Here is a 23,638-nt window from a genome sequence, read left to right as displayed (position 1 = left end):
GGAGGCCTCAGGACCGCGGCCGGGCCCCAGGCGTCTCCAGGCTAGGAGCGCATCAGGGCTGGTCCTTGTCTGCGTGGATCCTGGGTGTGGGGCAGCCCGGGAAGCGGAGGGGGAGGGTCGGCCCCTCCGCCACCCAGTCCTGGGGCCCGAGCTACCTGCGGCGGGTCCAGGCGTCCAGCACGGGGCTGACCCGCGTTCCTCGGCACTTGGTTCCTTTGGGGAGCACGGAGCTCAGGAGGCGCCTTGCCAGGCTTCAGCACATTCACCGTAGGCCCCGCTCCGCCCGAGCCCCGTCCCTCACAAAGTCCCCTGAGGGGCTGGGAGGGGGAGCCTCTCGCAGGCCACTCTGCTGAGGGATTACAATTGCACTGGTCTCCCGATCGCTGCAAACACTGCACTAGGGACCGCTGGACCTCAGCTCCCAGGGACACACGCGATCACGCCCCCGCGAGCCTCTGGTGGCAGTACAGGCATTAGCGCATCAGCGTGTGTGTTTCTGTGAAAGACACGTCCTCATGTGATGTGTGCACTGATTCACTGACACTGGAGTCTCGGCCAGCAGCCCGTCTGACGCGGGTTTCCTCCCTAAGGCGTGTCACGGCCTCCTTACGCCCAGGACACCAGACGGCACCCCTGTCCTGCTCTGGGGGCCTTTTCAACAGTGGCGTCTCCAACGGGAAAACACAAAAATTCAGCAAACGCAGCGCCCCACAGACTGTGAAGAGGACCCTTATTTATGGCTGAGCCACGAGGAGAAGGCAGAGAGGACGGGCCTCGCGGGAAAGTGGCCGAGATTCAGGCTCTCCGCCCCTCCCCGTGGCCCTGAAAGCACTGCGAGCGCTGCTCTGGGGTCACAAACTGACGGTAGCGTGGACCCGGGGCCCCGAGGCCGGGCTGGGACGGGCTCCGAGGCCCGAGCCCCCCGCGTGCGCTCCGCCCGCATCTTTGCGCGCCTCCTGCGGCGGGCCAGGGAGCGTCTGGAAGGAGGGCTGCGCAGACAGACAGACGCCAGCTCCTGCCCCAGAGTGAGGGTGAGAGAGACAGCCGTGGGCTGCGTGTGGCCCGAGGGCCCCTGACTCAGCGCCCGGCGCAGAAGGCCGTGGGGAGGCCGCCTCCCCCCGCGTGGACCGGCTTTGCCCGGGCGGGAGTGACCGCTGCCCCCTCCCGAAGGGACGAGGCTATGCTGGGGCTCCGCTGGGGCCGCGAGGACGGCCGGGCTGTGGCCGTGGCCCCGACGCGCTGGGCGCACGCGGTTACCGTTGCTGGCCCGCTGCCGGATGGTCAGCATCTGCTCTCCCGACAGCTTCGCCTTCTTCATGGCCGACGTGGCCCGCGGGCATCCCGACAAGCTGGGGACGAGACGGGAGGTGGAGTTAGTCGCAGGTTCCGGGTGGGGGGGGGGCGGCCCGGGCCTGCAGGGAAAACTGCCTCGAGCTGCAGGTCCCCACATCGCCTGACTGGGCTGGTTGCCGGCAAAGGGCCACCTGCACATGGGGAACCAGAGCGGAAGGTGGGCAGGGCCGGCTGTGCCCTCAGGCTGGTGTCTGTGGATGGCGGACTTCGGGGTGGACACGCAGCACAGGGCCACAGTGTGGCCTGGGGCGAGGTCTGACCGCTGGGGCTCGGGCGGGAGGGAGATGAGCCCTCTGAGGGCCCCTGGGACTTTTAGGAAGCGCCCATCTCACTTTAACAAACTTCCTTATTGGGACTGCCCTGGCGGTCCAGTGGATAGGGCTCCTCCGTTCCACTGCAGGGGGCTCAGGTGCGATCCCTGGTCGGGGAACTAAGATCCCACACGCCGCGCTGCGCGGCCAAAAGTAAATAAAAATATAAAAAACTTCCTTATTGTGGAAAGTCTCAAACTCACAGAAGGGTTGGATTCAAAACTTAACGTCAAACGTGCCAAAGTAGAAGGGGCAGAGTGATGAGTTACCACCCAGTCTCCATCCTGACTCGCCAGGGCCCCTTCCCCACAGTTATTTGGGAGAAACCCCCAAACACAGCCTCAGCATCAGTGTCTCACCTGAGGGTCTGAAACGTGTGCCAACACCCTCACCTGTCGGGGTCCACACGCCCCCATCTGCCTCCTAACCTTGTGAATGGCCGTCCGCCCGGGTCCGCGTGTGCTCTGCGCCCTGAGCTGGGACCTGGTCTGGGCGGCGTCTCTGCAGGACGTCTCCCTCCCTCTTTCTTTCTTTCTGGGTCTGTGTTGAGGACGGCGATCTGAGCACCTTCCGCGGGGGCCAAGCCTGGGCCTCCGCACCCCTCGCCCCTCGCCTGGCTACACCTCCAGGGGCCGCACAGGAGGACCCACTGCACCGCTGTCAGGGCCCCTCTAGGCGCTTCATACGCAGGTGGAATGTGAGCCAGTGTATATTATAGTATTTTACGTATATGCAAACCACGTGTATCATTTTGTATTTCGTCTGCATTTTCAGGGCTAGACGGACCCTGTCCTCAGAGAGTGACACTTACACGGTCACTAGGCAACATCCGTGGGACATCTGCGTTTATACAGGGAGGCCTTCGGAATGTCTCTTCAGACACATTTTCTAATACTTTTTCTGATGGGGATTTTAGCAGGTGTTTTGGGGGAGGACACCTTCGTACAACAAATGTTCTTACGAGGAAGCTCTGAGGTGCTGGTTCGAGGAGACGTTCGCGTCTGACAACTGTGCAGGACTCTCCCCGAGAGGCCGAGTGACCGCCGTGCCCACTGCTCTTCCCAGAACCTCACCGGGCCGTGCGCGCGCTCACGGAGCTTCTAGATTTACAGGGGAAGGGGCAGTGGGACGTCACCCCAGAGGGTGACACAGCGTCCTGTTAGTGGTCGTTGGGGCCATCATCCCTGGGGCCTGTTGCTCGGAGGCAGCACGTCGCCAGGCGTGCCCAGGGCTCCCGGTTGCTTGTGGATTGGAAGCCGTGCACAGCGGGTGGCTGCCCACCCCGATTCTCCTACCTGAACAGAAGTGGGAGCGGGGGCTACAGGACAGAGTGAGGGCGGAAAGTAACGAGAAGGAAGCCCAGCGCGCGGAAGCCAGCGGAGTGAGGGACTCGGGTGTCTCCATGCGTCCATCCCCAGCTGGCGGGGCCCAAACCCGGATGTGCAGCGGCAGGATGGCCTGGAAACGGTTTCACACACAGACTCCTGGACCCACGTTGAGGGTCGGAACCAGATTTCAGTCTCCAGTTGCTTCTCCTAGCTTCCAGTTAGCTGAACTGCCAGCCGGGAGCGACAAATAACGGTGTCCTTCAGCCAGAGCTGGGAACTAAATTAGGAGACACAGACAGGCCCGCAGAAGGATGTGTTCTGTGCAAACACGCCTGCACCGTGTTCCTCCCATTCCGATCCAGTGACTGCATCCCAGCCTGGGTCAAATTTGGAAGTGTCCGGAGCAGGCCGGGCGCCGGTGCCGGGTGGCGGGTGCCAGGCGAGGGTGCAGTGCCATCTAGTGGCGGCCCGAGCCAACCGCACCGGGTGCCCTGGGTCTGCGCTGGGCCAGGATCTCAGGACAAAGGCCCCTGCCCGAGTCCTGCCAGGGAGCGACCCCGGGGGGATCTCGGTGTGGTGAGAGGAGAGTCCTGAAGCAGAGACCCAGCGGCCCTTATGGAGACGCTTCTAATTAAAACCAGGCTCCAGGCTCCAGGCAGCAAAGAGTTAACGCGTGTCTGCACCAGCACCCACCTCTGGGGCCCCAGACGTCTGGCCCAGGCTCCACCAGGAATTCCTGGGAGGCTCCGGGCAGACACTGCCCAGGGCTTCAGAAAGGGACAGAGGAGACGGAGGCCCAGCGTTTTATGACGGCATCCCCCCGAGTGGAACTTCCTTCAGGAGAACGTCACCCCTGAAAACAGCTCAATAAGTAGAACTTTCTGGGAGGGGGGTGGTTAGAAGGACTCGGGAGTCCACGGGAGGAGAGTAAGAAAGTCGAGAGCGCGTGGGGTGTGTTGCTCACGGCCCAGAGTGGCTCGGGAACCGAGAATACGGGACCCCGACGTGAAAGGCCCCTGTGACTCAGGCTGTCCCCCACGACGTGCGGGTGGGCTGTTATGTACCTTGTTTTTTTCACTGTTTACGATTTCACCATTGATGTTAAAATCCTCTAGTACGGACGTGATACCTCCCTGTACAGCACAGATTCCCATGCTAATGCCACCCTCTGTATCGTAGCACTGTGGACGTGTCTCCAGCTGATTCCTGGTGACGGGCACTGCACTACTGTTACCGTCTGCGTCGTAACATTGGGGACCCTCGGGGGCGGGCAGTGCAGGCAGGCGCGGAGCGAGGGAACCGGCGCTAACCCCGAGGGCGCACGTCATGCTCACCGGAGCTGCCACTTTTGAATGTGCTTCCTGAGACCACAGGGGGTGTGTTGGGGGCACAGGGTGTCCTCTGACCCCCATGGAATCTCTGCCCCCGATTACTTGTCTGAACTGCTCCCATCTCAGCGCGAAGGGGTGTCCTTGTGGTTCCTTCTCAGCCCAAGATGTGGATTTGGAGTTTACCCCCAGCAACGTTCTGAGTTTCTCCGAAAACGTATTTGGTGTCGAGAGCATGCCCTGAGCCGTGGAGGCAGGCAAGCGTTAGGGCAGGAGCCTCTGTGCCCACCTGGGCCTTAGGACAGATGGGGTCTCCCAGTCGCAGGCGTTCATTTGCAGGGACTGTGGGTCAGACGGGAGAGTAGCAGGCTTTGCAATCGCTTTATTTCTCCTGCTCTATCCCCCTCCATCCATGCATTTTGATGGCATCACGGGGGAATTAGGCTTTTGCGAGCACCCGGGTCCCAGCTGGCGGGTATCACAGGATCGCTGGGGTCTCCCCGCCGAGGCTGGGGGGCTGAGTGGCTCCTACTCTTCTGACCCCCTTTCTTGCCTGGAATTACTGCTGAGCCCGAGGGCGCTCAGCACCACTGGGGGCAGGTGAAAGCAGGTGTGGAGTCGGACGACCTAGAGGGACGGCCCTTAGGAGGCTCTTTCCTCAGGTGTTCTTTTCCTGACAGTGTTGCGACCGACACTGCTGGATCGAGGGGGCTCCAAAGTTCATCTCTGGGGCGAGTGTCCCCCTGGTGTGGCTGAGAAGGACGTTTGTTTATACAGCAAGGCTGGTACTTCGGGCGGGGAGGCCTGGGTGCGGGGGAGGGGTGGTCCTGCACTGCCCAGGGAGCCCCCAGGCTTCTCCTGTGGCCGTTCCTCTGGGGGCAGATCGGCCGATGGGGCGCCTTCCCTTCACTGCACTGGTTACTCGCGAGGTCTTTCTCAAAACTCAAAAACCCAAGATCTTCTCAAAACTCAAAACTCTCAAGCTCTCAAAAACTCAAGACTCTGGGTCCTGGACGTTTTTCTGGTTTCCTTCTTTGATCGTTTTCTTTCTTCCATTTTCTCTCGTCTCTCTACTTTTTCAGAAACTCCTATAGCTGTTGGTTATTAAATCACATGCATTGTTTCTCTATTTTTAAAATACTGTCTTCTTTTCTCACCTCTTTATCATTTAAGGGAGCATTCCTCAGCTTTGTATTCTAACTTTCTATGTGGAGTTTTAAGTCTTACTCGCCTTTTTTATTTTAGAAGATCTTTCTTGTTCTCTGAATGTTTTTTGAGTTATGAATATCATAACTTATAATATCCTTTCTATCCTTTTCTGTCTGATGACAAATTACAGATGTTTTTGTTTTAAAGTCTTCTTCTTCCAGAAATGTCTGTTTTCTCTGAGCTTTTTTTCCTTTTCTGTCTTCTTCCAAGTGTGTTTATTTTGTTTTCTGTCCTGTTACCTGGCGCATCCCTTAAATAGCTGGAAACCCTAGGCTGCTCATTCCCGTTCTCCAGACATCACACATTTCTCTGGACCCGCTGCTTTCGGGGGTGGAACACCGTCCCGTCTGGATGGGCTTGAGTGGCCCCAGCGGCTCTGAGACAAGCTGGGGGTGGCGGGGCCTCCACATTTCACTTAATGTTCCTGAGTCCAGCACAAGGGCCACCCCTGTGTCCAGCCGCTCCTGGGGTCCCAGGCCAGAGCTTCCCACTCCACTGGGGTGATGGGGGCTGGGCTGGACATCTAGGGGTCAGGCTGCTTCTTATGGAGACTTTGAACTAGTCCTCTGTTTTCAAGCCTTCTCTGAACCCCCCACAAGGGGCCCACTGGTCTGTGGGTTCTGTGGGATCCGCAGCCCCCTGAGCTCCCCCTTCACCCATGTCCCCCGCCACCCCTTCCTCTTCCGGAGATGCAGGTCTGAGTCATTTGTCCGTCAGCTTTGCAGCTCCCAGGACTTGGTGGATGAGATAGAATTCACTTCTCTTTTAACAATATTTTACCGTTTAAAAGCTTTCTGGGTTTATAACCTGAGAGTAGGTCACTTCAGCGGAGGTTTGAGACTGAGCGGAGATGACTGTGTTCTCAGCCTGTGGCGTCTGGCCAGGACTTTCTGTAGAGATGCCCACCGAGGTCTGGGGTCCACGGGCACTTGGCTGTAATGTGCGTGCTCTTTCCGCCCCTCTCCTGGGGGCCAGTGTGGCAGTCTCTCTCTCCTGGAGTGACGGTGGTCCTGGTGGCCAGATCCTAGGCACACCTGGTCCAGGGGACGGAAGCTTAAGTGTTGCCATGACACCCAGGGGAGCATCCTCAAAGACAGACCCGTCCTCCATCCAGCGACAGAAACAGCCTAGAGACGAAGCTTCCAGGGTGGGCGGGGTGGGGGTGGGGGTCAGAGGGCAGAGCCACGGGGGATGGAGCCGGCAGCCGGGTCGGCCCTGCTGGCCCGGGCCTAGTGACGCGGGATCACACCTAGCGACCTAGTGTCCCCACCGCCCTGAGCCCCACTCGTTCTCCTGCCGCATCCTAGCAGACGGCGGGGAACCTGCTTCTCTCTGTGTTTCTCCTTTTGCTTGTCTCTAGGAAGCCCGGGGCTCACATTGCTGTAAATCATTGCTGGGGGCTGATCGTGTCCCCAAAGGAATGCTGACACCTTAACATCCAGAACCTGTGACAGGACCTCATGGGAAATGGGGCCTTTGCAGAGTCAAGATGAAGTCGTGCTGGGGTGGAGGCCTTGTCCCGTGACTGGGTCCTTGCGAGAGAGACACAGAGGAAGGCCGGGGATGACGGCGCACAGACTTCGGGTGACACCCAGCATTGCCGTCCCCTCACACCCCTGCCCGTGTCGTGGCCTCTGTCTGCCGACGTCAAGAGGATAAATTCTGTTGTTCTAAGCCGCCAGTTTGTGGCGTGTGTCAGGCAGCCTAGGAAACTGATCCCATCGGACTTGTTAATTAAACTTGAACCCCTAATCCAGGCGTTTCCCCACCTCCTATGATGTTTCTATCAGTTTTTGGATATGCGGACATAACTGTTCTGTAAATATGAGTTTTTGCCATGAGCTCAGGCGGCATTGACGCGTTGGGGGGTGACAGATGATAACAGAGGAGACACCCCCGGCATTAAGAGCTCAGGGTAAAGGCGCCACAGGAGGGGGGACGCAGGGCCCGGTCCCCTGGCCAGCGGTGAGAAGTGTGGCCGGGCGTGTCCTCACCCAGCTGGGCCCCTGGCTGCACAGGGGGACTGCTCGGGGCACGTTCTGGGAGGGGGGACCCAGTGTGAGGACGGCAGAGGGGGACCCCAAGGGACACGGAGCCATGGAGCTTTGGGAGGGGAACCGGGTGCAGTGGGTCTGGGCCTGCAGGGCATCCAGGGTGGGAGCACCCAGCCCGTGTGGGTCACATTTCAGCTTGTATTAACTGAAATCAAACAACGTTAAGTGTCATGGGGACTGGACGTCAGCCGTGGGCCCGGCAGCCTCGCACGTCTGGTGATGACAGAGCCGCTGGCGGGACACGGCGGCCGGTCATGCGTTCTGTGCCCGGGGCGGCACTGACCTTCAGAGGGGCTGGCGGGAGAGCCCGGAGTGTGTCATCGGTCCTTCAGCGGAAGAGAGCCTCCTCTGGGGGCTCAGGCAGATTTTTGGAGACAGAGTCTTCTTGCAAAGGGAATTTGAGGAGAAGCGGGTGACCGTGGGCAGACTTGTTAAACTCACCTTACGTCTAAGACTCTGTAGCTTGCGCAGCAAGGACTGGAGTGGCCCCGCTGACTCTCTCAGGCATCTGAGGTCACGGGGGCATTTTCTCCCCATTTCTCTAGAGTCACGGAGGCTCATGACCTGCCAGCGACACCACCCGCGGGGCCAGTGCCCAGGGCTCTGGCCTCTTGTGCTATTTGGTTCCCAGGACGTTTCTTCCAACTCCACGCTGCTCAGGGGGACGAACAGAGGACAAAAGGTGCCGGGTCCACGCAGGCCTGGACAGAGCGCCTGGGGGGCCGGGGCAGCTCGCAGGGAGGATGCTGCCTTTAGAGGGAGGAAGACGTGATGGGCTCGGGGCCAGCGCTGCCTCCCAGCAAACCTTGGCAGGAACTCACCAACGAAGACAGTCTTAGTGTGAGCGTTTCGCAAACCATCGTGAGGACCAGAGCACGGGGGTCACAAGATGCGTCCAGGGGAACGAGGCCAGGAAGGAGGTGGGGGGCTCGGGGGGGTCCGGCCCAGCTGCCTGGCCCTCCTGCCATCAGGACGTGGAGGGGACGCTCCCTCTGCGGGTGTGGGCCTGGTGACTCATCCCAGCCTCGTCTTTGTGCCCTCACGGCCCTGTGGCCCTAGTGTCTGGACCTCAGGGGTGCGGGGAGGCCCCCGAACGCTACCCTGCTGACTGGGTGGGGCTGCACGGCGCCCACAGGCTGGGGGCTGGGGTCAGTGCGGGGAGCCGTGGGTGAGAACCAGTGTTCCTTAGCTGATGCGTTTTTTCATTCTTCCTCTTTATTTCACCACCGGCTTTGCTAGAAGGAGAAGCATGTGCTGCCTTAGAGCTGGAAGCAGAGAAAGGGCTTGTGAATTTCAAAGTCTCAGTGTTTTGGAGATGCCGGATCCCAGAGTCGGAAAGAAGTCAGCGCACAGGCTGTGGTTCTGGAAGAATTCATCCTGGCGAGATAAAGATTCCTAGAGAAGGGGAAGGAGAAGAGATGGAGGTGCGAAGAGAGCTGAGATGCTGCTGGTCCGGAGAGGAGACCCACGCCCGGCAAGAGACGGGGCTGCAGCAGAGACCCGGCTGCCGGGGACAGACTCCCCGCCCCCTCCCCCGAGAGCAGCCTGGCTGGGAGAAGCCCCCAGAGGCCCCACCGCCTCTGCCCTTCAGAGGCCTGGGAGGCAGATGCTGGGGGGAGGCTGGCTGGAGAGGCCTGGCGGTGCCAGGAATACCGAGGGCCAGCCACGGGGGCTGACGGCCAGACGAAACGACCTGGGAGGCCCCAGGCTGCCCACTGGCCGGGAGGGACACCCTTGGTGGATGCAGGGGGCACAGGTGCTGGAGGCCCCAGGCTAGGCTCTCATCCCACAGTGAGGACAGGATGGAGAAAGTCACAGAAAATGGGCGGACACGTGGACTTCGGACTTCTTACAACACGATCACAGCTTAGAAACTGCTGAGTTCCTGAAAACCTACTTCAGGTTCGCTTAAGAGTTGAGGGCGATGTTGTCCTGATCGGAAATGATCGGAAGAGTCAAAAGTCCCACGTGTGTGTGTGTGTGTAACTGAGATTGAATCACATTCTGGACCTGAAAGCTTTGAAGACTTCAGTTTCTCCATCTGCTTTTTGGAGAGAAAAATGACCTTGTGTGTTCATATTGTTAATTTTTTGTTTGTACGTTGCTTTTCCCTATAAAATTGTGACAGGCCAAGCTTCTTGGGGCAGGACTGTATTAAGAGATTTATTTCTCCACAGACCCCTGCACTGTGGCAAAGCAGCAAGCCTATGGGAGGCCGAGTTCTAAACCAGCCCTTGGGTCCCTGCGAGGTGCCCAGGCCCGGTTAGCCCCACCCTGGAGACAGAGGTGCTGGCGATGGGGCGGCCCCTCCTATGATCAGGTGATGGGGCGGCCCCTCCCGTGGCCCGGCGATGATGCATACATAGCCCTGGGCGGCTGGAGGGGCCTGTGCCCCTGCCGTATTGAGGGCCACGTGGCCAGCACCCGAGGGAGCCTCCGGCACTGACAGCCACCCTGGTCAGGAGCCAGCAGGAGGATGGGGCCTCGGTCCTGGAGCCTCGAGGAGCTGAATTCTGCCAAGACCCGGATGAGCTCTGGGGTGGGCCCTGGGCTGTGGGCTGGGTGGGGACGCACCTGCAGGCACTTTGGTTCCAGCTGGTGAGGCCCGAGCCGGGGCCCACGGAGGCCAGGCTGGACTCCACCCTGCAGAATCCGACGGAGCGGCCCCAGGGTGTGGCTTTGAGCCCCTGCGTTTGTGGTTCTCCAGAGAACGTCCAGAAATCTGTGGGGGAAGCAGCCTGGGCACGTGTGCCACGGCGAGCCCAGATCCAGGTGAGGTGGATGCTTGCGTGTGTTCGTCCAGTCTTTGTTGGATGCGTCCCAGGCCCGGGAGAGACAGGCGAGTGGACGTGGATGCACTCCGGGAGGAGGAGTCTGAGAACATCGAACGAGGTGGTGCTTCCCCAGCAAAGCCCCTGCCCCAGGGCCGCCCGTGGTCTCGGGCCCAGGACGCTGGCAGCTGTGACCCCGGCTCCTAACTTTCATGGGCCCTTTGGGATTCACGGTTTGGAACAGATGTTGGATCTGAGCTCTCCCCTCCTTGGTGCTTTTCGTCAAATATTGGAATGCGGAGATTAGGCAGTCGGGACGCCTGAGCTGCTTTCGGGGCCAGTGGTCGGCGCAGGGTGGTGCCCAGGGGACGGGCCGAGCTGCCTGATGTGGGGCCTTTCCCAGGGCGGCACCTGGACCAGGGACCCGGCGGGAAGCTGGGCTTTTAAGGGCAGTGGATTCAAATCCCCCGAAGGCTTTCCCATGCAGTTGTAGGACCAGTAAGGCCAGTGGTCCAAGGAGCAGCTCCAAGGAAGCGGGGGAAACGGGGGCAGTGAGGCACGTCCAAGGAAGCGGGGGAAACGGGGGCGGTGAGGCACGTCCAAGGAAGCGGGGGAAACGGGGGCAGCGAGGCACGTGGCCGTGATGACCGTGGTTTCTTGGTGCCGGCGGCTCATCATCGTGGCGCCCGTGAACCCTGCGTCCCTCCTCTGGGGGCGCTGGCTCCGTCAGGGCAGGAGGCCCGCAGCCCCGGGAGCCTCCCCACGGAAAGGACTAGTCCTTCTGCGGGGCCTCACTGCACCCCTCCGCTTGGGGGCGCCACCCCTGCGCAGAGCAGAGGGCAGCCCGCCGCGGGGTGCAGGTTGCCACGTGCCCGGCCTCTTCCCGCATCCGAAGCAAAGCAGAGAACAGTGCTGCCCAGCGTCCCTCTGTCCTCCTGATGGGCAGCCTGGTCGGACGACTCAGCCTTGCGGAGTGAAATGGGGGCCCAGCTGGCTGAGTCCCGCAAACGCGCCAGAGCAGCACGAGGTCTGCTCTGCATGCAAACGTCCTCCACCTCCGACAGCATCTACTCCTCGGGAGGGGCCACCTCGACCCTCCACCCTCCTCACCTACTGCAGCTCACAGAGAAATCCAAAATGGAGACGTTTCCTCTCGTCACAGAGTGAAGTATGATGTTTCCAATATGCTTTTGTCAAACAGAAGACCACCCGCGGTTCCGGGGGGCCCTGGCCATGCCTCCTGTCCCCCCCCTCCGGCCAGGAGGCAGTAGGAGCAGGAGGTTGGGGTTCAGAGAGGGCGGGAAGGGGTGCATGACAGCCCCGGGGGCTAGACGAGAGCCCAGGAGCCAGCAGGGGCAGGGCTGGTCTGCAGCTGGATCGCAGCTCCTGGGCCGCGACGCTGTGGAATCTGGATTTACCATCAGCGGGTCTTGAGTGAGGAACTCTGGGGCTGCTTCAGTGTCCTCCATCCCCACGTGTGTCTTGGGTGAGCATGGCCCTGGTCTCAGCCTGAGAGGGAACAGAAGGCCCACCTCCGTGCTCCTGGGCAGACAGGGACCTGTCCTCAGAGGCCAAAGGCAGTGGGCTTTCCTCCTGGTGGGATGGCTCCCTCTCCCTGGGCTCCAGCCCACGAGACCTGGTTTCTTCAGTACCTGCCCTGCGGCAGTCCCGTGTTTGGTCTTGCAGATGCACAGACAGACAGACAGACAGGGATACAGATGGTCCACGGATGAAGCCCCCAGACAGTCCTTGGCTGGGTCCAGCTTTCTTCTTCCTGGCAGTAGTGTTCTCATGTCTAAAATGGGAACTGTGCAGACCTCAGGGCACTGCGGTTGCCTGTTTACGTAGGTTTTGGTAAAAGCTATGGCTTCTCCGCATTACAGAGAGGCAGGTGCCTAAAGGCTCGCTCTTCTCCTTGGGCTCACAAGGACTACGTTCCCCAGCATCCCATGCAGCCTACATTTCCCAGCATCCCAGGTAGACTACATTTCCCAGCATCCCTTGTACTAGGGGATTCTATGGACCTGGTTCCACCTGTGGGATGTAAAGGAAGTGATCCGTGCTCCCACATCTCCCGGGTGGATCCTGCATGTTCTTTCCCTCTCTGGCTGTGGAATGAAGACCACCCTTGGAGAATGTGCTGAAGGTGGCCGAGCCCTTTTCTCCTGTTCCCTCATCCGGTTCTGTCATGTGGGCAAGAGGTAAACGTCCACTCTCTGGAGCCAGTCTGGGTGTATCTGTTAAGGCAGGTAGCCTATCCCACTCATATTTACATTAAACAGGATGGTTGGTTGCAAAAACCCTCGTGGTAAGTACACAATATGGTGACTCGTTTTTATCACAATTCTCTTGGAAAGTGTCAAGCACAATAAACATCCTAAAGAAGCCTATCTACTCATTTATAAGAACCGTAGAGGAACTGAAAATGAACAAACCACGTCATGTGGTTCAGGTGGAAGAGGTTTAAGGGGGTCTGGGAGGGAATTAAAATAAATATTTGGGTCAAGCTCAGTGAGAGATGACTTGCTTCTAAGATTATTTATTTATTTGTTAGGGTTAGAATTGTGGCTTTAATTTTGGAGAATCTTCCTAATCTACATAAAGTGGTAAGATTGGGGTGATAGCACAGTATGACCAGCACACCCGCACACAGAGAAGCGGTTCCACAGGTAGACCCCCTGCCCACGCCCTCCCTCCTGCCCAGCCCCTCCCTCCAGCCTGCCTCCCTCCTGCATCACCGGCCCCATAGTGCACACAGTCCTGACACCCGCACCCAGGCTTGGGGGGGTCTTCCCAGCCAGCTGAGCCATTGCCCCCCAAGCCAGCTGAGACCCTGGAAGAGCATCCTCTCTCCTGCCCTTGCTCCTGACACCTCTAACCCTGATCCTGGAATCCTGAGTCCCTGCACCCTTTCAGGCACCCCATCGTGCCTCTGATGAGATCCCAGTGCCTCCGTCTGCCTCTCAAGATCCGGCCCCGTCAAGTCCCCATGACTGCTCTGTGCCTTTAATTCTTTTCACCCGTTGGTTTCATTCCTTCAGGTAAATCTTGTATCCAGATTCACCCCTCCTAGAAAACCCTCCCTTGCTCCCGAGCCCCTACGAGCTACTCCCAGGTGTTGTCTCCCATCCCACCCGCCGTTTTTGACGCAGCCAATCCTAACCATAGAGTAAGCCAATCCCTAGTCCTTTAGAGCAGCTCTGCCCGGGAAACAGGGACCGGGAGGAGGTCCTCCCACCCATCCTTACACGGAAGAAATGAGTGGAAATGATTTTGCAGCCAACAGCGACTGTGGGAGCTCAGGGCACATGTCACCTGTCAATGTCCTTTTCCCAGAATATCCATGTGGTCACCTCCCAAAGAGGAAAGCGGGGCGAGTGGGCTTCCTGGGACCCGGAAGCCAGGGCGGGTGCTCCCCCTTCATCCACGCACCTTAGGAAGTGATCCTTTATCATCTTGCTGGGTGGTCACAACTTGGAGGGAAAAGAGCAATAAAACAGGAATTTCTGTTTCCTTCTACTCTTTTTCTGATTCTAAAAGCTGCTTTGCTTTCATGGCACATGGGTTGTACAAGGAACCCTGCATCTCAGGGTACCACCCATGTCTTTCTGGGAGGCCCCTCCTCACTGAGGCCTTAAAGGTCTGGGGAACCAGACAGCCGATGGGCCCCGGACCTCTGGGGGAAGAGGCGTATGGAAACCCTACCAAGCCTGTGTTTGTGCCCAAGCCATGTTCCTGCCCAGGATTTCGGTTCTTACACCTCCAGGGAACAACGTTTCATCTAAAATAAATGAAAACTTGTTCAACAGTTGAAAACTGCAGGCTGACGTGCGACAGGACACGATTCAGCCTTAAAAGCCGGGTGATTCTGACACAGGCCACAATGTGCAGGGACCCCAGGACGCTATGCTGTGCGAGATAAGCGATCACGGGTCAGACACCATGTGATTCCACTTAGGTGAGGACCAGAGAGTCAGATCCGCTGGAGAGTGGGTGCCAGGGGCCGGGGCAGGGGCTGGGAGTGCGTGTCTAGCGGGGGCAGGGTTTTCCTGGAAAGGTGAAGGGCTCCAGAGGCGACAGTAGCAGTGGCTGCGCAGCAGTGAGACTGTGCTTACAGCCCCTGAACTGGACACTTAAAAATGGGTGAGACGGTAAATTTTGTGTTATGTGCTTCACAGCACAATTTAAAAAATGCAGGCCAGCTCTCGCAGGGCCCTGATCGTCTCTCTAACCACTCCACCCCACGCCCGCGCCCTACCAGACAGATTCACACCCGGAGGGAGGGCGCCCGCCTATCACCCGACACCCCTGGGTTCCCAACCCTTTCCACGCAGCATCTACATAACCTTCGTCCTCAGAGGTGACAGGTAGCAGGTCAGACTGTTCTGGTTAAGCTTCACAGTGAAATAAAGTATCAAAGTCTCTGCGCGGCTCTGCCCACCACAAGCAGGGCCCCCACGGAGCTGCTTCTGAGATGCTCTGAGGGTCCACCCTCCAGCTCCATCTCACGGTGGAGCCGCGGTGCCCTGGACCAGAGGCTCGGCTCCCAGCGTAGGCTGGGCAGACCAGGCTGGTTGCTTGTTCCCTGGACTCGGGGAGCTCCTCCCGGGACCCTCCTTGGGGCTCTGGGTGAGCTGTCTGCAGACCCCAGGGCGCGTCACGGGGGATTCTAGGTGAGAGACATTCTGCCCAAGTCACAGGAGTCACCGGCTGTGCCTGTCTTCACTAGACCTGTCCAGAGATTCCCTCCATCTGCTCAAGGCAAAGGCACCTTTGAATCAACACGCCCCTCCTGGCCAGAGGACCTGGGGAGATGTGTCTCTTGGCGGAAAAGAAACAGGGAAGGCCAGGAACCAGGAGAGCCTGGGCGTCTTTACGAGATCACCTCCGTCCTGGCACCTGGGTGTGAATCTGGAGGGTGGTCAGGTGTGTGGGGTGAGCCCAGCAGCATGTGGGGAGGGGTGAGCCCCGAGGGTCCTGCCTGGTGGTAGCGACTCGGAGTCTGGGGCCCTCGAGTCGTCCTCCCTGCGAGCCCTGAGGACGCGCTGAGTAACCAGCCTGCGAAGGTGAGTAGGATCTGCTGGGTGGCTCTGAACAAAGGGTTATTCTTCCGACTCTAAGGCAACTATCCTACCAAAGGTTTGGAAACGAGCAAACGCCACACAGGTAGCAGTTACGCCTACGCCCCCCTCTTCTGCTGTCGTTTCTGGAAACTGAGTGCTTACATTTAATCAGAGAAGTGGAGCTTGTCTTCATTTGTGTCAGATTAGCCAGCCACGTATACCCTCATTCACAGGTCATGTGGGCAGGGTTCTTAAATTTTTAAAAAATTTATTGATTGCCCAGAACTTACGGAAGGAGAGGCAGTTTTTGGAGGGCATTTTGGCATTTTTGCTTCTAGCATTTTTGCTTCTAGGACGGTACCCTGGAGACACTCTGGCACAGGGATGTACAGAAGACAGCAGAAGGGAGTTCTCTGCCGGGTAACATCCCGTCTAGAGTGGAGACTGGGGGCCGCAGGCCGAGCCCTCCCTCTGGAAAGGAGGGGGCCGCTCTGAGCAGGAGTGAGATGTTCGCCGATCAAGGACATGCCTGCTACCAGCTGGGACCGGGGCTGTTCTGGTGAAAGGCCAGCCCTCGTTCCATGCAGACGCCCAGGAAACACTGTGATCTATTTCTATCAAAAAGAAGAAGCCGGTGTGCCATGGGGGTCAGGGGTCTCTGTGCCCCTGGGCACGTTAAGCCGGGCTGCGTGCCTCTTTGCTCAAGGGTGCTTTCTGAAGGGGGACGCGGGGACTTCCCACCTTGGGGAGAGTCAGGGAAAGACACTCGTGTCTCTCTTTAGGTCCCTTCGTCCCGTCTGAGTCTCTACCTGAGCAGGAATTTCTTTTACAATAAAACCACTTCCCCAAACGGTTAAGGCGCATCGTCACGCATCGTTCCGCTTGGCTCATTGCGTGTTCCATGCAGTGCTGCAGATGGAGGCAAGGCGCACGGGGCTTGTGGTCGGAGAGGCCGGGGGAGCCCCGTGGCTTTATGTCGTATGTGTGATGCTGTGTCCCCCCACCTGGATCCTGGGAAGCTGGGGCACGCCTGGGATTTGCCCACGTCAGTCATTCCTCCTGACTTCTACAGGGAGCCACTTGCTTCAACAGAGCCAGCCTCTTCTTCTAAGGCAACGTAATCGCATATATAGATATTTCACCATTAAGCAAATAACAATCAATGGTGATGATCGGCCCTTCTGTAGGTTTCCTGATGTATCTGATGAGGCCTTTGTAACCAGGTGCCACCCACTTTCCTCGAGTGGGACCTGCCTGCAATATTCAGCCAAAACGAATAACTAAATCCACAGATACTCCTGTGAGTGTGTGTGCGCGCGTGTAAAATGACAGCCTATTTCTTTCTGCGGATCCTGATCGAGGACATTTGGAAACCTCTACGTACATGCGGACGTGGTAGGACGAGTCTGTGCTTTTCAAAATAAATTTGTTTGTTTCTTCCTTTCCCGAGCCTCAGAATGTCATAGTGTTCGGGGTCTCCTCTCTCAGCCTGAGGGGTGGGCGTGGCACCATCGCGGGCCAAGCGGCGCCCCCGGCCTCCCCGCGCCGCCCGCGGCACAGAGCCTGGGCGGGTGCACTCACCTGCGGTGCGTGAGGAAGCTGCCACTGACGTGCCCGGAGCCGTCACAGCCCGGCGTGGGGCAGGACATGCCCTCCGTCTTCACGGACTTCCAGGAGAACTGGGAGCCATTGAGGTACCCGTCCTTCTGCCTCTTGGCCGCCAAGGGGCACCCGGACGCACTTCGGTGGGAGGCGTACTTGCCGGTGATGTGGCCCTGGCCATCGCACCCGGGCACGGGGCACCTGGGGGACAGAGGGGCAAGCTTGGCTGTCTCGCCACCCTACGCCTGGTGGCCCCCCAGCAAGGTCAAGTTAACCTGACACGAGAGACAAACCAGCATCCTCTACTGCAGCAGAAGGAAAGAAAAAGAAAAGTCACGAAAAGACACCACCTAGCGGAGCCGTGAAGTAGTTCACCCTCCTGGAAACTGGTCCAGGCCAGGTGGGAAGAAGGTTTACCTGGAACAACAGAAAGTCCAGGCTTAGTGAGGGATGCAGATGCCGTGGGTGAAAAGGAAGAACCAGTTTGTTGGAGCAAGTGAGATGCGGGCATCTGTTCAAGAGGCGAGTCACAGCTTTTATGGTGGAGATGTGCAAAGTCAATGGGAAACTGCAGGATTATTTTTAAGATTGTCGTATAAACCTGTGTTCTTCTCAGGAGCTAGAGAATATTCATTTGTTTGGCTATGTTTTCTGAGATCACAGGATACCCTTCCAGCTAGATAGGTTTTTGAGCAGCAGAGGTGGTATTTAGTTAAGTTTCCTGGCATAGCTTTGGCACGAGGTACCCCAGGAGCACTTTTTTTTTTTTTTTTTTTAAATAAACAGGAAAATCATTGGTTGGAGCTAAGGTTCAGCAACAGGGTAATTAAATCGTGCTTCTGAAACTTCTCTATTGCAGGTTATGGCAAAGGGCTGAGGACTCACAGCCAAACCGCAAACACATTTTAATTTTAATCAAAACTTTTCTCTAAAAAAAAAAAAACTTTTCTCTAAAGACGCTGAATGAATGAGATTAAAATTTCAGGGAGATGGCAACAGGTTTATCTCACAGACTTTTGAGACCCAGGCTCACCGGGCAGCAGTTCGGGGCAAATGCCTGTAGGGAGGGGTAGGGGGCTAGCCTTCTACCCACCGTGCTCTCCATCCCGCCTTAGTGAGAAGCAGAGTACAGACAGCTAAGCGACCTTCCTAAGCTGGAAGTCAGCCAAATGTTCTCTTTAGCTGCTGTAGTTAATAACCTCCTGTACTCTCACGGACCTGCCTTTCCCAGTAAATTACACTGCTTTTCCCATCCAAGGTAGAGGGGACTTTCTTATGCTTAGGTTACTCAGAGCGTCGGATGGATGGGTGTTTGGTTATCACCTCACCTGTCATTTAGAGGATGCTTTTGGTCAGTTAGCAGGTGTGCATGGTCTGGTTTCAATGCTGTGACCTCGCACTTGACCGACCTCTCCAAGCCTGGCCTCCCCGCCAGCCCCCAGCTTCCACTGACCCGCCCCCCGGCCCCCAGCTTCCCCTGACCCCGCCCCCCGGCCCCATGACCCCGCCCCATGGCCCCCAGCTTCCCCCGACCCCGCTCCACGGCCCCCAGTTTCCCCTGACACCGCCCCCCGGCCCCCCGACCGGCTCCCCGGCCCACACACCTGATGGGCTCCTGGTCTTCCTTGTCCTCTTTGCTCTGTGCTATCCTGATGCCGCTCTTCTTGGCTCTCGGGCAACCTGAAAGGCTAAGGAAGAAGCGAGACTTCAGGAAGCGCCTAAGCTGTTCACCCCGCAAGCCCCTTTCACTGTCGATGGGGCTTTGACGCAGTTTCCTCCAGCAGTTGGTGCTTCTTGGCATGAAAACGATATCCTGGGGGCAGCTCCTCTGTGCTCCCCCTAGGCCTTCAGACACTGTCAGGCCCCCGCGAGGGCGCCCAGAGCCTGGGTGGGAGAAGCTGGTGTCAGGAGTCGCCAGGAGAGGCCGGGCTGACTTGCCAGAGGGGGTCGAGCCTTCTGCACAGAAGAGGCCACAGGGAAGAAGAAACACACGCCTCCCCATTCCTTTCTGGTGGCGTTCCTGTGGCCGGATTCCAGAGCCCTTCGTCTTGGGAGGGGGCGTGTCCTGGGCATCCGTCCCCATTTACCTGATTAGGCTGGCTTCCCATGGCATCTGCAGAAGATGCAGTGCAAGTTGACCAAGCTTATTCTATTTAATGTTGGAATTTTGGAAATAGCGGCTCACGTTGTCTAAAGGAACTAAAGGAATGTCTATATATGAGTTTTTTTCTGTTCAACAACAGCTAACTGTAGGCTATTAGGCTATTAGATGTGAGATTATATAGAATAAGCGGGAATTTTTGCAGAGAACTGGAGAAGCAGGCACTGGACCGTTTCTGGAGCTCCCGGGGAAGTGTGGAGGCAGAGGCCCCAGGGCTGAGCCAGAGCGGGATGTGCCGTCCACTGGCCTCAGTACATGCTTTTCTGCCGGGTCTGGCTTCTGTCTGAGCACGCTGGCCCTCAGGCAAGGGCCCGGCTGTCTTGGGGGGCACCCCCATCACCCCATCACCCCATCACGGCCGTCTCCTTGGTTCTGTTCCACGTTTATGCAGGCGCTGGCTCCTCTCTGTAAAGTTGCAGCTCCGGAGCCCCCCGCCCCTCGCGTCCCCATTTTCAAGCGCTCCAACTCCCCTGGCACGCGGCCTCCTTCCCTCCGCCGCTTCACCTGTCACCCTCTACAAGACAGCAAAAGAGACAGGGTGCGTGCGCCTTGATTCACTCTCTCCCGCTCCCTCCATCTCTCTCCTCCTTTTTTGGATAAAAATTTAGAAAGTGGGGGCTGTGTTTTCACGCCTCTGGCCCCCCCCGGGGTCTTCTGTGAGAACTGTTCTTATCCTGGTGGGTCACGGTGGCCCGCGGGAACCGGGACGCCGCCTTCGCACTGCAGGACCGGCTGCAGCTCCTGCCGCCCTGCTGGGGCCCGCGTCCGGCCTCGGCTCTGCGGCTCCGCGGCTCCGTGATCTGCAAACTCCGTGGTCCGCTTGGCTTGCTCTGCCTGTGCTGAGCCGGTCCCCCCGCCAGGCCCTCCTCTGTCCTCATGCTGCCACGGCTCCTTGGTCTCCAGGTACCAGGCGGCGATGACTCCCAGCTGCCCCTCTGCAAACCGTGCTGCCCGCGGGGACTGGGACACCTTCGCTGCTGCTGCTGCCGGAAAACTCACCGTCCTCCCTGGCTGAGCCCACACCACTCCCGTCTGCTCCTGTCAGGGGCCAGAGGCTGGGTCACCCGTGGCCGTTCCCGGGTTTTCTCTCCCACGAGTCCTGTGGCTCTTCCGTCCTGAATGCCTTCCGAGTCGATGTCACTCCTGCCTGTAGGATGGGGTGTCAGAGCCGCAGGGCTCAGCTGCACGCGCGTGTGGTCTGCTTAGCCTTTGCCCGCTTCCGACTCACCTCAGGATGGACCCACACCCCTGCACGCAGCACCCAAGGCTCCTGGTTTGGGCGCCGCCAGCCCTGCTGTCCCTGCCCCACGTGGTCCTCTTGGAGGCTTCCGGCACGTCCCGGTCCCGGCCAAGCCATCCTCGGGCCTTGCATTCCTCCCCGTCTGCTTGGCCTCAGCCTGGACGGTCTTCCTCCAGGCAGTCTTCTCTGCCCACCTGCCATCCTGGCAGCAGCCCTGGGGCTCTCACGGCCCTCGGTCCCCGTGGTGTTTCTCACTCCATCCTGGTGACTGTCCATTCGCTCGTCCACACGAGTGTCAGTTCCCTGTGTGTTTATTTTCCCTTCTTCCTCTGATTCCCAGGCCAATGCCTTGCACAGAGTAGGTCATAGTTAGATATTTGTCGTGAGTTAATCAGTGAATGATGAGGAGGGGTGGGTGGGACTCGCGGATCCTGCCTGGGAGCCCGTCTTTCCTGCCTGTCCCCACACGGGGACCTTAGTGGTGAAGGGAAGCCACAGGCCAGGACGCTGGCCAGGGAGCCTGGCTCTGTCCTGCCCCCGCCTCCTTCACTCTGAACTTGGGAGAGAGGTGAGGCTCTGCGTCCTCGCCGACACGGGGCTGGGAGTGAAAATAAACTGGAACAGAACCAAAACAGAACAAATAGCGCAGCAGGGAACTTCGTCTGGACCCGACCCTGACTCCGAGGAAACCCTGGCTCTGACACGGGCTGGCCTGGAATCCCGGCATCCTTGTCTAGGTGAGGGAGTCCACAGCCAGCTCTCGCAGGCCGGTCTGGGGTCACTGTCACCTCTGAGCGTGGGTCCCGTGCGCTGGCCCCTCACACGCCCTTAGGAGAAGAGCCACGCTCGGAGAGTGAGATGACACACGCACGTGTTCTTGGCACGCAGCGAGTCTCAGTACAGCTCGTCTTTCGCTGTCAGAGAACATTCTGGAGCCCGAGGGGTGCCACTGCTCTACGAGAGGGGAGGGGTCCCGGGGGAGGCAGATTCGTGCCGCATCACCGCTTGTGAAAAGCCTGGGCGCCACCTCTGCCTCGGAGCACCCGCTCCAGGCCGTGGGACCTGCTGCTACTTGCAGGTGGGACGATGGCGTCGGAGGAGGCCTGGGGAGGCCACGGGGAGGACCTGGCCAAGAGGTTGCTGTGCCAGCCTGTCTGGAAGCTGCAGAAACAAGCCAGCCTGGAGGAGGGTCAGGAGAAGGGAAAGAGGCCTGGGAATAGGACCTTTGAGGGAGAGAGCTGAAGCAATGGATTTTTCTATCGTGGTCTGAAGACAAAAAGACCAAGACACAGCCTGAGCCCCTCCGTGTGCGATGCGGAGCGAGGTTTCTCCGCTCAGGACAGAGAAAGCTTCTGATGATGGGGATTTTTTGATAGAACATCAGAGATGGTCAACAATATTGATTAAAATGGACTTAAAAAAGCTTCAGAGGAGGGCTTCCCTGGTGGCGCAGTGGTTGAGAGTCCGCCTGCTGATGCAGGGGACACGGGTTCGTGCCCCGGTCCGGGAGGATCCCGCATGCCGCGGAGCGGCTGGGCCCGTGAGCCATGGGCGCTGAGCCTGCGGGTCCGGAGCCTGTGCTCCGCAACGGGAGAGGCCTCAACAGTGAGAGGCCCGCGTACCGCAAAAAAAAAAAAAAAAAAAAAAAAAGCTTCAGAGGTGACGTTGAGACAGAAAACACATCACGATTACAACCCAAACAAGAGCACGGCAGAGCAGACGCCACCTGGGGTCGGGGGTGACCCTCCTTTCCCTGTGTGAACTTCACAGGCCGTCCCAGCTGCAGAGGTCCATCCATGACCAGAGGTGTGACACTGGCGGTGGCCACTAGGCTGAGTTCTGTCTCCGATACATAATCGCTCAGAGCCTGTTTCCTCCAGTACAGAGAGAAATGAAATCACCTGCTGCTCAGGGTGGCTCTGAGGCTGGCGGGGCCGAGTAGACTTTCCTAGTTCCCGGGACAGTGCCTGGGACACACAGTCCTTCGTGGCAGCTACAGCAGGGAGAAGTGACCTCCTGTAATGTAGGCGGCGTCTGCATGTGTGCATTCGGCCTGGGGGCCGGGGGTGGGGGAGTCCCAGCCACAGCTGCTCAGGGGCACCTGAGGGTCCTCGTGCTGTGACTGCTCTTCCCCCTGGAGCCCGAGGACGGGCGTGCACACCCCTTCGTTGCGCTTCGCAGACCTTGCATTTTTCACCAGCTGAGGGTTGTGGCCACTCCGAGTCAAGCAAGTTCTTTTGGCTCCGTTTTTCCAACAGCACTTGCTCCCTTTGTGTCTCTGTGTCACATTTCAATGGTTCTCGCACTTTTCAAGCTTTCCTATTATTGTTATATCTGTTATGGTGACCTGTGATCAGTGATCTTTGATGTTACTATTACAAAACGACTACAGCTTGCTGAAGGCTCCGATGATAGCTAGCAGTTTATTAGCAGTACAGCATGTTAAAAACTAAGGTAATTACGTCATTTTAGACATAATGCTATTGTGCACTTAATAGACTACAGTGTAGTGTAAACATAACTTTTATATGTGGTGGGAAACCAAAGACGTGTGTGACCCGCTTTATCGTGGCCTTCGCTGTATTGCCGCGAGTGGCCTGGAACCGAGCCTGCGGTGTCTCTGAGGTGTCTGTGGCTGCCTGGTAGCCTGGCACAACTTAGCAGAAGGCTGAGGAATCGGTCCCTGAGCGGAGTTTCCCTGTGGTTTGCATGTAGGTAACATCGCCTCATGTTCCTGGGAATGGATCAAGTAAGAGTAACCCCGAAAGGCGTGTATCTATGTGTACTTACGACCTTCAAGGGTCGTCGGGCCTGGGGGGCTGCTTCTGTCTTTCCGCAGCATCCAGTGTGCACAGGACTCTTACCCTAGCCCCACTGCTGCTCCACCAGCAGCTCAGGCCCACTCTAACTCCTACGCATGGAAGGTGTCCTCGGATAAACGATACTGAGGAATGTGCTCTGCTTTTAATAGGCCCCCCTGTAGGGCTGGATGTAGCCCTGAAATGTGCTGAAAGCCACATCAAATTGACTTTCCAGATGTACAGAGCAAGCCTGGCGCTATTTAGTCCAGGCACAGAGTGGAGCTTAAATCCAAGCTTAAATTACGTTTCATTCACAAGTTTACGCTATACGGATATACCCACCATTCTAAAGTATATGTTAAATGCATGCGCGTGTTCAAATTATGAATAAATTTACATGATGTCAAAGCAAAAAAA

At 58.1% G+C, this 23,638-nt stretch overlaps 1 protein-coding gene across 25 annotated transcripts in view; it reads right to left on the bottom strand.

The window, feature by feature from the left end:
• The window catches only part of MYT1L (myelin transcription factor 1 like), a 407,540-nt gene that overhangs the window by 12,823 nt on the left and 371,079 nt on the right, over positions 1-23,638 (bottom strand). For all 25 annotated transcript variants that reach the window (XM_060309910.1, XM_060309903.1, XM_060309902.1 and 22 more), the window contains 3 exons: positions 18,624-18,707; positions 16,999-17,220; positions 1,258-1,349 (listed from right to left, as the gene is read on the bottom strand). In XM_060309910.1, the coding sequence (XP_060165893.1) occupies positions 1,258-1,349; positions 16,999-17,220; positions 18,624-18,707 (398 nt within the window). The remainder of the gene's footprint in view (positions 1-1,257; positions 1,350-16,998; positions 17,221-18,623; positions 18,708-23,638) is intronic.

Source organism: Globicephala melas, chromosome 12 (assembly GCF_963455315.2).
Source record: "Globicephala melas chromosome 12, mGloMel1.2, whole genome shotgun sequence".
NCBI lineage: Eukaryota > Metazoa > Chordata > Mammalia > Artiodactyla > Delphinidae > Globicephala > Globicephala melas.
This window is presented reverse-complemented; position numbering and strand designations above follow the sequence as displayed.